Source organism: Pangasianodon hypophthalmus, chromosome 21, assembly GCF_027358585.1.
Source record: "Pangasianodon hypophthalmus isolate fPanHyp1 chromosome 21, fPanHyp1.pri, whole genome shotgun sequence".
In the NCBI taxonomy this organism is placed as follows: domain Eukaryota; kingdom Metazoa; phylum Chordata; class Actinopteri; order Siluriformes; family Pangasiidae; genus Pangasianodon; species Pangasianodon hypophthalmus.
In genome coordinates, this window is record NC_069730.1 from 19,342,661 (window position 1) to 19,357,495 (window position 14,835).

At 35.5% G+C, this 14,835-nt stretch overlaps 1 protein-coding gene and 1 long non-coding RNA gene across 3 annotated transcripts; both read right to left on the reverse strand.

The window, feature by feature from the left end:
• Window positions 1-712: 712 nt before the first annotated feature.
• On the reverse strand, window positions 713-7,894 carry LOC113546473 (uncharacterized). 2 transcript variants are annotated; one of them, XM_026946372.3, is made up of 10 exons: window positions 7,677-7,894; window positions 7,470-7,547; window positions 6,238-6,346; window positions 5,998-6,149; window positions 4,922-5,070; window positions 4,688-4,844; window positions 4,506-4,599; window positions 3,210-3,273; window positions 2,167-2,249; window positions 713-2,075 (listed from the first exon to the last, which is right to left on the reverse strand). In XM_026946372.3, exons 2-10 carry the CDS (start codon window positions 7,537-7,539, stop codon window positions 1,478-1,480), a joined length of 1,476 nt encoding a protein of 491 aa, XP_026802173.3. In that variant the 5' UTR covers window positions 7,540-7,547; window positions 7,677-7,894; the 3' UTR covers window positions 713-1,477. The 2 variants fall into 2 exon arrangements, with proteins under 2 accessions (XP_026802173.3, XP_026802172.3); XM_026946371.3 differs by having other exon boundaries at window positions 7,470-7,542; window positions 7,677-7,893.
• Window positions 7,895-8,483: 589 nt separating this feature from the next.
• On the reverse strand, window positions 8,484-14,472 carry LOC117600001 (uncharacterized). The gene is made up of 3 exons (XR_004580356.2): window positions 14,378-14,472; window positions 9,713-9,768; window positions 8,484-9,261 (listed from the first exon to the last, which is right to left on the reverse strand). It is a non-coding gene; the product is annotated as an uncharacterized LOC117600001 (long non-coding RNA).
• Window positions 14,473-14,835: the final 363 nt, after the last annotated feature.

Genomic DNA, 14,835 nt, shown 5'->3' on the forward strand with positions numbered 1-14,835 from the left:
ATTCAGTACAAAAACATTTTAGATTCCTAACATTAGTTTTCCAGCACAAATTTAAATGTTACAGAGAAGTCAGTAAAGAAAGCAGCAGATTCCATAAGAGACACTTTTCAGATAAAAACAGAATGAAGGCTGCTGGGTTTCGCTGCAGAAATAAGAAGCGAGTCGACAGTCAAAGTCTCCAGAAGAACTGTGGCTGCTTCTGCAAGATGCTCAGTAACACTTCCAGCTCATTTCCTTATAAAACTGCACACACTGCACCTCAGATACTGCTTTATTTTAAAGCGAAGGATCGTCACACCAAATACTGACTTTGTTTCATTTATTACTGTTTACTGCTCTTTATAGGATTTTTTTTAAATGTAGAAACATTTAGTTTCATTATTTTTGAAGACATCTTTACTCTACAGCATTTCTTTGCACGTGCCTAAGACTTTTGCACAGTACTGTATATACACACACATCTAGACAGATAGATAATATAGATAATGTCATGTTATTTTATTTAATAAGTACATAACTGTTAGCATTGCTGTGGTATAAGAGGAGTAAAACACTATGATGTGCTGTTTATAGGAAAATAATCAATTTTGTGGTAATTTTGTGTCAGTGATTATTTTCTTACACCTGCATGGCACAAAGGGTTGTATTCTTTACTTGTAAAATGTAAAGATCTTAGTTTTAAAAACCGTAAAGAATAATAAAAAAATCGAAATGACTGTTCAAACCCCCGAGACTTTATATAATAATGTAAACATATTCACAGAGATGTATAGCAGTACAGAACATCTGTCTTAAACCTTAGTAACATTTTATTATACTTGCACTAAATGAAAAACTGTAAATAATGAAAGTGTCAGAATGAATTTCACAGAATTTTCAGAAATTTGCACATGAATGCATATTTGAATGTTTAAGACCTCTAATGTAAGTCTGTTAAGAAACATTTTGGCTTTATGGCACTGATCTTTCATGTAGAATTTCCAACATGCTTTTTGGAGTCAGCGTTTTCCTGTAGCTCAGTGCAGCTATATAGAGCAGCTTTATGTATTTAGTGTATATAGAGGATTTGAGATGTGCGTTAAAAGCTTAAATTGGGGAAAACAACAGCATAAATTCAAGCTAAACATCAGCTTGAAGTAACGATACAGTGGGTAACTAAATAACAAAAGGACATCCAAAACATTTAAGTTTAAGAGAGAATTATGATTTTGCTTCCTAGTGATGTTCATCTTCATGGTATATGCAACACAAATGCATAGTGTAGCACTACTGCATATCAAATACCAAGGAATTTGACGTGAAATTGACATATAAATATACATAAGGAAGTTCTACCCGAAGATGTCACATCAAACCTCGAGTCCATTTGAATGCCTGGAAAGATATGCAAAATGAGAAATGACCATTTGCCGTAATATTGCCCTGAGAGACGTTCTAATCTAATTCTAACTTTGTAGTTCTTCCATTCTCCAGTGTTTCAGGCAACACTTGGAAAAGCTTGGTACCCTTCCTCCACTGGCATAATGATGCTATCATGGACGGAAATCAGAACATCCTGTGGTTTCTTGATGCTAAATGGCTCCTCTGTGATTGGATCGTTACAAGTGCTAAGAGCATCGTGGTCACCGATGCTCTGATATCCGAGAACCACAGCCGTCTCATTGTTGGGGGGTGTGATGTGAATCAGTGTAGAGTTTCCAGAGTCTGTACAACCATTCCACACGCTGTACTCAAAATCTGTCTGTATCATTGGGTCCAGGTGCTTCGGCAGCACCAGGACGTTCTCACTCGGAAAAACTGGATGATTAAAAAAGGATGAGCCGCTGGAGTTTGATTGCGAATAGGACCTATTTTTGATTCCTGAGCTGAATTCATTTGACTGCTGATTTTCATATACTTGGTTGGCGTTTGCAGATTGGTGTCCCTTTTCAAGCTCAAACCGAACACCTTCAGAGCTGTTCTCGTCCACTCTCTCGTAGGCTGTCGTGGAGTAAATCAGTGGCGCTGAATCGACACCTTTCCCCAGACTGAGACTACAGTGACTGTCTTCACCCTGGACTTGAGAAGATTCCACACTGTGGACAGGAGATTCATTTTTAGAAACATAATAAACGGACACACTCTAGATTTTACAAATTTTAAACATATAAAAGATGAAAGAATTACCATATCTTCTTGGCGATGTGGTTTGCTGTTGAATCAAGACTGACAGACGAGAACTCCGTTTGAAGTAATAGTAACTGTGGGACCTGATAGAAGAAAAGAAAAAAGCATGAAGGAATGAAATCAAGCGTCTTGTACTTTTGTAGGAAAATATTCCAAGAATTAAAGAATTTCCAGTGTTTTTTTTTAATTCAATTCAATTTTATTTGTATAGCGCTTTTAACAACAGACATTGTCACAAAGCAACTTTATAGAAATAAATACATCCAGGATATAAACTGTAAATGTATGAATGTATGCCTAATGAGTGAGCCAGAGGTGACGGTGGTGAGGAAAAACTCCCTGAGACGATAGGAGGATGAAACCGTGAGAGGAACCAGACTCAAAAGGGAACCCATCCTCATCTGAGTGACACCGGATAGTGTGATTATAAATAAATCCCTTCTATAACTGTGTACTACATGGTCAAATAGTGCAGTTGTGTAACCAGGAAATTCATCACAGTTTTCACATGAAGTCTGTTTTGTTGAACTTATCCACTGTCCACTGATGGAGATTAATAGGCTACTATTGCCTAGTTTACGATTTTAGAAATATGAAAGTTTCACAGCTACAGTTTTTTCTCCAGATGCAATAGAAAAGTATGCAAATCTGATGTTCAGCATTGAATATGAAAAATATTGTTAATTTAACAATTAAGCTGTGAAAAATTTATCAGGTGCATTATTTTCTGCTAATACCTTATTCTCACAATCGTCTCCAGTAAACTATCTCTATTAACATTAGCAAATGGACAGAAACGAAATGCCATTGTACACTAAATTTATTTAGATAAACAGGCAGCTCAGTTTATAGGTCAATTAAATCTTCCAGTTAATTTTATGATGTCGAACAAAAACCTGTAAAGGATAAATTCTTTGAGAATAAACTTTCATGTATTTCTTTGTATGTTAAACTTGTATGTAAAAACGAGAAAGAAATGAATGATTTGTGAAAATGTATTGTTAGAAATGCTCCATATTGATGATGGAAACAGCATTGCTTACCTGTTTTACAAAATTCGTAGAAAATTTGGGAGTAGGAATCTTGTCCCACCATGGTTTTAGGATTCTGTAATAAAGAGGAGCAAAAAAAAAAAAAAAATCAGTAATGAATTTCTGACATAGAGGCTATTCGATGAAGGTTTTTTGAATGTGGATAAGAAGAAGTTAAAAATTTCATGACAAAATTGTTGATGAAATTTGTGAAAGGGGATTTGGAGACCTCTCTGGTAGAAATGTAGTATTACAACCACCTCATGGGGGAACATAAGATTATAAACACATTATTAATCCCAGGTGGGAATCAAGGTGTCAAAAACAGACTGGAACCTAATTCACAGTAATACAGGTCATTCCGTAAACACTACTGGGTCCATTTCCCAGAAGTTTCCCCCTTTTACAATGAAACACAGAAGCAACAGCAAACTGCATGCTGTGTATGCATACTAGTTGTCTGACCAATGGCCATTACATCATTTCTGCCATTTTCGCTTGATTTGATAATGATCATAAATCACATTTTCTTGTATATCATGTTGTCACTTGTATACTATGTAACTTAAACTACAAAATACACAAAACGGCATTGCAAGAAACGCTTGGATTAATATTGTTCCTTTACTGATCAGAAGTCTTACTGATGAATTTTTTGAATTTCACCAACAATAACAGTAAGATGAAAAATCTGTGAAAAATTGTTGATTAAAAAAATACTAAATGAAAATGCTATTATAAGGACTCTATTAATTTAAAGGTGCAGCGTATTTGGAAATTAATGCGTGAACTAACTTTATTTACATTTTTTAAATAGACAAATATTGAGACAAATAATTGTAAAGTAAATAGCACCTATAGCATATATATATTTTGTCTGTATATTTTGCAGATTGTGACGCAGGATCTATGCTCAGCCAATCAGCAACAAACACTGCTGATAGCCCCACCTCCCGATGTTGATCTTAGGCAAGCACTAAAAAAAAAAACATTTAACTGGTACTTTTAGTTCTGCAAAGGTGGCTGATAGAAAAAGCACAGTTTCGTTCTTCTAGTGCCAAAAGTTTCAGTACTGTGTCTAGTGAAAATAAGGCTGTCACTAATGCAAGTTCTCTAATGCACTCTAATATGATACTGCCAAGCCCACATGCATTCAAGTATTGTGAGATTGTAGTGATAAATCCACCAGGACTCATTGCTCTGAAATGCGTCCGTGAAATCCGACCTGACGAGATACTGGATGCTGATTATAACCAAACCCTTCTGAAAAAAAAAAACCAACACAACAGAGAATGAAAGAGATCTTACCTGTTGAACCAGAAGTAGATTGAAGATATACAAATGATCAGAATGAGACATAATATGGGGATTATTATTTTGAGAAGGTTTTGTAATGATTGTGCTGGGGACACAAAGACATGAACTCCTGTTAAACATGCTGATGAAATTTCAGTAAATGGTTTCACACACACATCCACAATAAAACTTACGTGTCTTGAACACATGTGCTTCACTGTATTCACTGAATGTCTTATTAGGTGGGTAGTTTGATTTCACTCTCGCTCTCAAAATATATTTGGAATTAGGTTGAAGGTTTCTGCCCACAAGCTCATATGCAGTTTGACCGTTTCTCAAAAGCTGTGTCACCTGTATGAAAAGTGAAAATTATTTTCATAGTTTCATATGTTTTTGACATTTTTAATAATGGGTATTAAGAGACTTACATAATCATTGCTTCCATCAATGCCATATTGGAGCTCCACCACCAGGGATTCAGAAAACGTTTTCTGTATGTAGGTGGTGTTCAAGGTGATGAGAAAGTCTCCATTTGTCTTCTGAATGACTGACGTGATGATTGGTCTTCTAGGCTTAACTGCATGGAAGAAATAAAATGATATAATTGGATGTGTGGATATGAGATATACATATCAGGATATGTTTAGATATGCCTGTATAAACTAGGGGCTGTGTAAATATATTCACTAGTCAGCGCTGTGGGGATTTCGACTATACAGACAGTGAGGAAAGCAGCAACAAATGTTCTTTGTTAGTCTGAAAATATTTCAGACTAAGATGAAGCCAATTTTACAGTCAACCGCATATTGTCTAAGACTACACTGGGAAAAGTGTTTTTTTTCTTTTGCTTTAATGGAATATTATCTCTTTGTATGACTATTAAAACCAACCCCCACCTACTCCTGAGTAAATTCCTCCTGCAATTATTAGTGTTGTCCTTTAAAGCTAAATAAAATTGAAATAAAGTCTTAGCACTATGGCAGAGTGAATTCTACCATGACCAGTGCTGTGTGAAAGGGCACTTTCAGATTTGCGTGTTGCATGTCACTGTCTAAACTTGTTTAGCTAGTTTAGAGTCTGATCAGAGTCACACGCAAGCACACCCTCGTATTTGAGTGCTACTGAGGCCAAAGCTGAATATGGTGCCAAAAACAACAGTTAGATGTTGCTCTAGACATCGCATTGTCTATCTGAGAAAGGCCGGCCACTGCGCTATAAAGAGGGCTCTATTGACATGCACGAGCTTCCATGCTGCGCACTCTCAGCTCCAGATTCAACTATTTCAGTTCAAAAGCACTGAAGCTGGAAATATATTTTGTAGACTGTGTATGGCTGTCAACTGAAGTGCTGTTTGATGCAGTGCACTAATAAATAAGCTTAAATATACTGATGTCCAGAATCAGTTTTTGATTTAACTAAAAAAAAAAACCACAGATGCTTGAGTGCTTTTTGAATTCAAAATGAATAGTCATGCAGCCCTCAGTACAACCAGTCATTCACTTACTGCTTGCTTCAGTGCTGATATTGTCTGTGTGCCAAGCCTTGTTTCCTTTCAGCACATTTACTGTGAATATCTCTCTCAGAACAAACCCTTGCACCTGGATTCTGCATTCACATGCACCAGGACGGATTTCATCAAAATGGCATGTAAACAATCTGCAACAAGAAAGGACAATATAAAGCAAATGCCACTGATATACTGTATTTAAAAAAAAAGTCATTTTCACCCATCAGCTGAACTAACCTGCTGTATACTGAAGCACTGAGTTGGTTTTCAGAACAACTGTTAGGTTCAGCCAAGGTCAAACTGCACTTTAGCTCGGTGTCATAATCGTTAAAGCATTGCAGAAGCTCTGAAAATGGTTTAAAGGTGTCAGAAACATATCAGTTTATTTGAAATTCTCATCGACACCAACAATAATTAAATTAAGTGCCACAAATATGTCGACTAATTTATTCACTATTTTTTTTTTTTTTCATTTATATTTTCTTGTCATTGTCCTCTTTTTCTAATGTCTGTTCTTCCTGATGTGCGTCATTCATTGTTTCACTGTTTGGAATTTGGTTCATGTCAGAATTTTACCACAAAAATCCTGGCGTATGTTGGTGGAAGTGATGGCTAATTTCTTTTCTTCAGGATGTGTGCCAAGTTACAGTACAGTAAGGAAACACCATGGCAAATGTCCAATGTTACTTATTTTTTACAGAAGCAAAAATATCCTCTACTGGAAGCAAGTATGAGCCTTTCTTTTCCTGTTCAGCGAATTAGCTTTTCTGCTGAGTGAACTTTATTCTTGTTTGGTCTGCTTGAGCTGAGAGAGCACAAAGTTTTCAGCTATTTCTTTAGCAACAGGTAAAAAAAGGAAATGCTAATGCAGACCATAAATGTTGGCACCTCTGATAATTAAAGAGAATTATTCTTGCTGTGAAAAGCTCAACAAGTCTTCAACTTTCCTCTAAATGACCCATCTCTTATATTGAAACTACATCAAGTGTCTTTTAGGGAAAAAGTAAAAAAGGGGGAAAAAATCTAGCAAAATCCATTGCATGGCAATATCTTACAAAACACAGGTGTTTCTAAGATAACTTTTGAACATTACATAGGGCACCTTTAACATGAGGAACAACTGAAACAAATTTAGTTATGTAAATTTAGACAGACAACAAAGAGAATGACACAATGGGATAACGAAACGAAAAAAAAAAGATCATGGAAAAACTGGTTTATAACCTAAAAGGATGGATAAGTCGACATCAGCAAAGTATTGGAGAAAGCATTTAACATATTTCAAGGATTCAAGGATTCAAAGGTTTTATTTGCCGCATATTTTGGCACGACTAGAAGCCTATTTGAACCATATAAGTTTTTAACCATGATTTTGTTGTTAGATGGAATTTTAGTGTGAAGACAAGATTATATGATGCTTGTTTGTTTGCTAAATAGTAATGAATTGTAAAAATTAGTAGAAAACTTACCAGAAGATTCAGTGAAGCCAAAACTGGAGAGAAGTAGGATTGCTTGCAGGATTATAACTAAGGCACCCATTATCTATTCTTACATAAATTAAGCACAAACAAATACAGAAAAATTGCTTTAGAGGGTTTAATAATGTCGTACATAACATAGCCTGATTATAGAGAACAGAGTTTGTCAACATCTCCACAAGCTTCATTTAAACTCACCTTTGCAGTTTGCACTTGGCATCAGGTCAAATCGGTGTAACAGTCATCCTAAAATTCACTGGTGTGTATAAATGACGAATGAACCCAGTTTCTATCTGAGTGTTTAAGGATTTACCAGCATTAGGAACAGCGACCCATCTCTCAGCCTTCCCTGTCAGGAGTGCTGCGCTGGGGAGGACTGCTTTCAGCTTTTATTGGAACTGGCTGAAGCTGTTCTCTGGAAATGTAGAGGCACAATTTCCGCCTTGTGCTTCATACACAGCCAACAGGAAAACAAACCAAAAAAACCCATACCATTGTTCCAGATACTATCTAGAAGGGAAAGTAGACTTTATCTATGTCTGAAACAATGTGGTCTGCCATGTGATATGTATAGACATGTTATGCATTGCTGTTATATAAGAACAAAAAATACACAAATACATAGCACATGTCATTTTAGGCTTTTCACATATGATTAGATGGAAATGAATGCATTTCAATGGGCTTTATATACTCTAAAGTTGCACAGCTCAAGGAAATAGTATTAAGCAGGTAGAGATATATGTTTTCAGGTACACTGTATGTACTCGTTTAATTTTCAGCGCTGTGGGTTTGTTTGTCTGTTCGTTTGTTTGTCCGATTGTTTTTATTGTCATTGTTTGTGTTTGTATTATTTGAAAAACCTTAATAAAAAAAAAGAATAATTCATGTGTGAAAATTGCATGTGAATAATGAAAACACATCTCCTACAAAAAAATCATGTGAAAATAAATGAATCATGTGTAAAAATATAAATGAAAATAAGCTTTATTTGTCACTCATAAAGGACACATAGGGTAGGTAGACATACAGTGTGACACATAAGGTAGTAGCGTTGTGTAAACAAAACAAGGTACGCTTAGGTACTCAGCTGTTACAGAATAAAAATAAAATAAAAAAATTGTGGAAAATCATATGGAGAAGCTCTGTTATGTACGTTATACATATACACAAGAGGACAAGACAAGACACACCAGTGTGATGCACATGAATGGACATCAGTTAGTGTGAAGTGAAGTGTGTATGTGCAATATGTGCATGTTGTGCTTGTATATGGGGACAGATGACGGTGAGATGAGACATATTCCCTTAAGGCGTAGTATGTGTTTATGTTGTTAAAGTACTTTATGTTGAGTAAATGATGAGCAGCTTTTTGTCCTGCTTAAAATGACGAGTGCCTTTGGGAAGTGTGAGTGCCTTCTCCTGAGTCTCTGCACATTTGCAGAGAACAAATGATGTTATCCATCTCTGCTGTCTGTAGATAAAAATGTGTGAGGATGATTGGGGGCAGGTTTTGAAAGTTGAGAAACCTGAATTTTTGTAGAGATATAATAGAGGTGGTGTTGTGCGTTTTTAGCAGCATGTCAATGTGTTGAGACCAAGTCTGAGATCTTGACACCCAGAAATTTGAAATGGCTCACTCTTGTTGTTGGGGTACCAAGATTGTTGGTCTTATCACAGCAGTGTCCATCAGCAAGCTTAATCATGACGTCAGGGCTGTGGATGACAGCAGTGTTGTGTATATAGGGAGTACAGGAGGTGGCATCCTTGAGGGGATCCAGTGCTGTGTAAAAAAAAAAAAAAATCACATGAAAATAAATGAATCCTTTGAAAATAAATCACACGTAAAAAATGATTCTTGTGAAAATATACTAAGTGAATCATTTGAAAATATATCACATGAATAATTAATTGTGTGAAATTAAATCAATCAGAGAATCATTTGAAAATAAGTCACATCACAATAAATGAATCATATGAAAACTAGTGAATCATTTGAAAATAAATCACTTGTAAAAATAAATGAATCGTGAAAATGAGTGAATCAATTGAAAATGAAAGTAAATGGATCATGTGAAATATTAACATATGAAGTGAAATGAATTGTAAAAAAAATCACATTTGAAAAATGAATCATTTGAAAATAAATCAAGTGAACATAAATGAATCATGTGGAAAAAAGCGTGTGAAAATATAAACACATGCACTACATGTGATAAATGTGTGAAACATACCATAAATTTAAATGTGTATCATGTGATTATTCTCATGTGAGGTTCATGTGACTTTACTGTGAGCAGAGAGAGAAAAGCACACTCACTTTAGTTAAAGTCAGAATAATGAAACATCCAGTCTGATAAAACTGAAACCACTTAGTAAGTTTAGGGTGAAGTTCTTCTCTGTAGCATGGAGATATGCAGTGTTATAAAGGTAGCCTGCGTAATATCTGTGACATGATTTGATGAAAGTGCAAGTCCAGCACATCTGCTTCATGTGTAGGTGTTTATATTAAAAATAAGGCTATAAATATAAGACTAAATGTTATACAGACCTACAGCGTAGTGTAGATTATGTAGAGCCAATGCTGTTTCAGAGTTAGCAAGAGTTAATATTTTACATTATTATAGAAATAATTTCTTTATTTCCAGCAGAGGAAGTAGTTCGACTGAACCCAAGCCTCTGGTGCTCTGCCACATTAACTGGCATTGTTAATAATGTACTTACAGCATTAAAGGAGCACTAGGCAAAATTACAAAACAAAAAACAGACGTTTTTACAACCTGGAATGTTACAACCTGGAACTGAAATACACTCAACTGGGATTATATACACAGTATATCTCACGAATCAACACAAAATAACCCACAATATTAAAAATAGAAGAAAAATCACCAGTATAGTTCATATTGCAAAATTGATTTCAAATAAAAATGATTGTAACTGCGTAAGTATCCCCTGATTATGAAACCCCTAAATGACATAATTTGTTCCTGGAAGAACCTAAAACTATGTAAGAGAACATACCTAAAAAAAAAAAAAAGCACCATGAAGAACAAGAAGCACGTCCAGGACAAAGATCTCAAAAAGTATAAATCAAGATTTGGTTCTAAAAAAATATTCCAAACATCCCACATAGTGAAACTAAATTCATTATTTGAAAAATATGGCACAACTGGGACTTTGATTAGAGCAGGCCATCTACCATTAGTCAGAGAAGCAACCAAGAAGCCAAGAGTGACTGCAAAGGAGCTGGAAACTACAAAATGTAAAAAAGTTCAATGGGGGTGAAAACTTATGCAGGCCACTGTAAATGCAAAATGATATTAAAACAGATGTTAAGTCTCTTATTCATATTGCGACTGTACAGTGACATACAACTTCCTTAATAATTCATAATCACAGCCTGATTATGCTTAAATAAAAACCCCACCATTGTAGCAGTTCCAGAGAAATCTAAAATTATCTGATTTAACGACTGCTAACCAGCTGCACTCATGTCAATAATCCAGTGTTTTTAAAACGGCTTGTAGTGGATCACACAAAAAGCCCTGATAGTAACGATCACATCTAATTTGCATTTTAAACAAACATGCTATATCACTTGTTCTGTAATGCACCTAAAATTAGTCAGGATTTTGTATTTATTGATTAAACGGAACATTTTTAGGTTCACTGGGGAGAATTTGGGCTCTAGGTTTAGGTGACTGCAAAAACATAATTTTGTTTAATCCTTCCCTAATTCGTCTCTATGCATCACTCATGTACACAAAGCCAGGGTCTACAATGACTGGAGCTCATCCATGTTAGTTCAGTTCCTAGGAAGGAAGGAAGGCAAGGAAAAAAGTAAGAATTATTTCAATATTTACCTGCTATTAAATATAAGGAAAATAAAAATTTATTAGCAACTTTATTCGGCTAATCTAAAATTATTGTCAAAGTAAAATTGCAGCAATCGATATTTTACTGCTGTAAAGTCTTACAGTACAGTATTAAACATTTATAGTAATTGAAACAAAAACTACCAGTAACATTTTCAATTTCAGTGATTTTTTCAAGTTGAAATACAAAATTAACCATAAAATGCACTTGCTATCTAAGTAGGCTATAATAAGCAATTCAAAAATTTTTTAAAATGCTGATGAAAGTGAAACTCCATCACTGAAGAATCCACATAATTTAAAATTTAAAAAATTCAAAAATAAAAGTGAACAAAAAAAGTTATATATACAGTTCTTTTTTTTATCTTATACCCTTGCCCTACATGTTTTCTTGTTTTCTCAGGTTTATCTCCCCCCTGAACTAAGTTGCACTGGGTGTACCTGGGAATGTAAAAGTGAAATATCGTGTACAAGGCACCAGTGAGAAGCACAGAGCTGTGGGTCTAATGCAGATTCTGATCCGAGTTCACATTCAGCACGTAATTAAACCGGATGAGTCACTATTCTTGGAATAGTTGCACAAGTATAGACTTGTTTAAGGATTTGGTAAAAAGGAAATGACTAATGTATTATTTATTTTTAATGTTTTTTGTTACGTAATTATGAAAAACTAGGCAGAATGCCATGCTGGATGTGACACAAAACAGTGTTGCCAACTCTTTTAAGGGAAAATATGGTAATCCATATCAAAAAGTACTCAAAAAGTCACTAGAAGTCACCAGAAGGCTTTGGGGACTGATTTTCATATTCAGTGATCATTTGCATATCAAAACAGGAATGTAAATAAGAAAGACTTTCAATAATACATTCAATTCAATTCAGTTTTATTTGTGTAGCGAGCGCTTTTCACAGTGGACACTGTCACAAAGCAGCTTTAGAGAAATATATAAATTCAGGATATAAATTTTAAATTTATGAATTTATCCCTAACGATAAGAGATAGATTATATCTTATTTCTTATAGAAAGAAGAATTCTTTGATCAATGCAACACAAACTAACTCTTTATTGTATGTACTGACATAAAATACTATAATTAATTCACATCAATAACAGACTAAATGAAGCAGTGGTAGTTAGGAGTTAGGAACAATGGTGATCAGTGATTGGTCGTGAGGAACAATGGTGGTCAGTGATTAGTCATTGGGAACAATGGTGGTCAGTGATTGGTCGTCAGGAACAATGGTGGTCAGTGATTGGTCGTCAGGAACAATGGTGGTCAGTGATTAGTCATTGGGAACAATGGTGGTCAGTGATTAGTCATTGGGGACAATGGTGGTCAGTGATTAGTCATTGGGAACAATGGTGGTCAGTGATTAGTCATTGGGAACAATGACCAAATTTTATTCTATGCAAGTATAATGACAATAAAGTTTATCCTATCTGGTGATTAGTGATTGGTGGTTGAGAACAATGGTGATCAGTGAAAAGGTTGCTAAAAGGGTCCAAAAAGGTGTCAGATTGAATGACACTAAGTCACTATGTTGGCAACATTGGCACAAAGTCACTTGTGTGAAAGTAGAAATACTGTAATTTGAGGAAATATTGCTCTGGCAAATATCCAGGTCTAAGAATTCACTTTTTTTTTTTTTTTTTTTTTTTAACCCAAGCCTGATATGTTGTAGTGTACAGTAGGTTACGAAGTTGTGCCTTTATCCAGAGTCTTTGTAACTCAATCTTGATAAGACTATACCTCAGGCATGATAATTATCAGAAAGTACAGTTGGATCATGATCAGCCCAAGCGGTTGATACTGTTTGTTGCATTAGGACCAGTTATAGGCACAGGCCAGGTGCCACTGCCATGAGTAATCTTCATATCCCTAAACGCCACCTTATTTATTCTGCAACTGTTTGCTGTCACGGTATACAAATTAAAACGTAGTCTACATGTTTGCAGGGGCTTTTTATTATTTAACTAGACTTGGAAGCTTTGTGATTAAATGACAGTGACCAATAAATCATAGAACATTTCTGCTATTCTTTTTCATACTATAAATAATTTCTGTTGTGTCACATTTAACATGGCTAAACAAACAGAAGGTGTGTTTTTTTCCATTACATTTCCTTCTTTACTCTTAATGGTTTAAATTTATATTATGTGCCACCTGCTGGGCAAACTTCCTACTGGTAAATGAACACAACACCAAAGTAGCACTACAGAATATACAGATATACACACTGCAAATGTAGATGATCAGTCAGAGTATGTTTAGTGTTGGAATTTTGTTTCTTTCGATTTTGCACTGAAGGAACACGGCTAGTGTGGATAATAATGGAAGTTTACTGCCTTCTGCTTATAGTTAAAAAGTACTAACTTGAAAGTGCATGCCTAAATCATCGCACACACGTCTCAGAATACATTTGTCTGATTTGTCTTAAAGAGATTTGCAAAACTGATTTCCAACACTTTGACTGTTATCTATACAGATGAACTAAAGGGTGCCACAGATTTAAAAAGACACTTGTTGCTCCATATTGAAGCCGAATCCAAAGCCAAAATTTCAAGTGTACATGGATTTAGCTTATAGCATCTCACTAAACTTGTAGCTATAAACTTCTATTATCTGTTGGCTACATCAACCTTGTAGCTGCAGTGCAAAATTAAACACACCAGACATGTCATGGTAAAATTAATTTTAGCTAAACTGTTACTTTAACTATAGTTAGCAAAACATTTTAAATGCCAGTAGGCTAGATATTCTACCATTAGAGAGGGTTTATAAGTTTAAATTACTTGAACTATTCATTTATGATCTTCACATGGTATGAATGTTTGAGGTCATGTGTGTGAAAAGATTTCTATTTACGTAATTAAATACAGAGCTAATACGCCATAACACTGAGAATAACTGTGTACTTGGTTTGGGATGCCCATTTTGTACTTGATTTGGGATGCATCTCTGATTTTTTTCCCCACTAATTTTACCTAAAGAGTTTGCATTTCATGTTGTATGTTTCACCTAGGGGGGCATGGTGGCTTAGTGGTTATCATGTTTGCCTCGCACCTCCAGGGTTGGAGCCTCGAATCCTGTCTCCGCCCTGTGTGTACGGAGCTCTCCATGTGCTTCAGGGGGTTCCTCCAGGTACTCAGGTTTCCTCCCCCAGTCCAAAGACATGTGCTGTAGGCTGTAGGCATCTCTAAATTGTCTGTGGTGTGTGTGTGTGTGTGTGTGATTGTGCCCTGAGATGAGTTGGCACCCTGTCCATGGTGTCCCCTTGCCTAGTGCCCTGAGTCTCCTGGGATAGACCCCAGGCTCCCTGCATCCCTGTGTAGGATAAGTGGTACAGAAAATAAATCAGTATTTGTTTGATTTTCCTGCCACCTGCTGGACAAACGTGGTAGTTAAAAATTTAATTAAATTAAAAATAAAAGAGTAACCCTAAAAACACACACAAACAGTAACTTATAAGCGTGAGT

Excerpts from the sequence above, each read along its gene's own strand:
- LOC113546473 (XM_026946372.3), bottom strand. The coding sequence starts at position 7,539 with ATGGGTGCCTTAGTTATAATCCTGCAAGCAATCCTACTTCTCTCCAGT. Across the intron at positions 4,600-4,687 it reads AGCACATGTGTTCAAGACAC|CACAATCATTACAAAACCTT; the intron begins GTAAGTTTTATT and ends TTGTGTCCCCAG. Across the intron at positions 2,076-2,166 it reads CACATCGCCAAGAAGATATG|TGTGGAATCTTCTCAAGTCC; the intron begins GTAATTCTTTCA and ends TCCTGTCCACAG.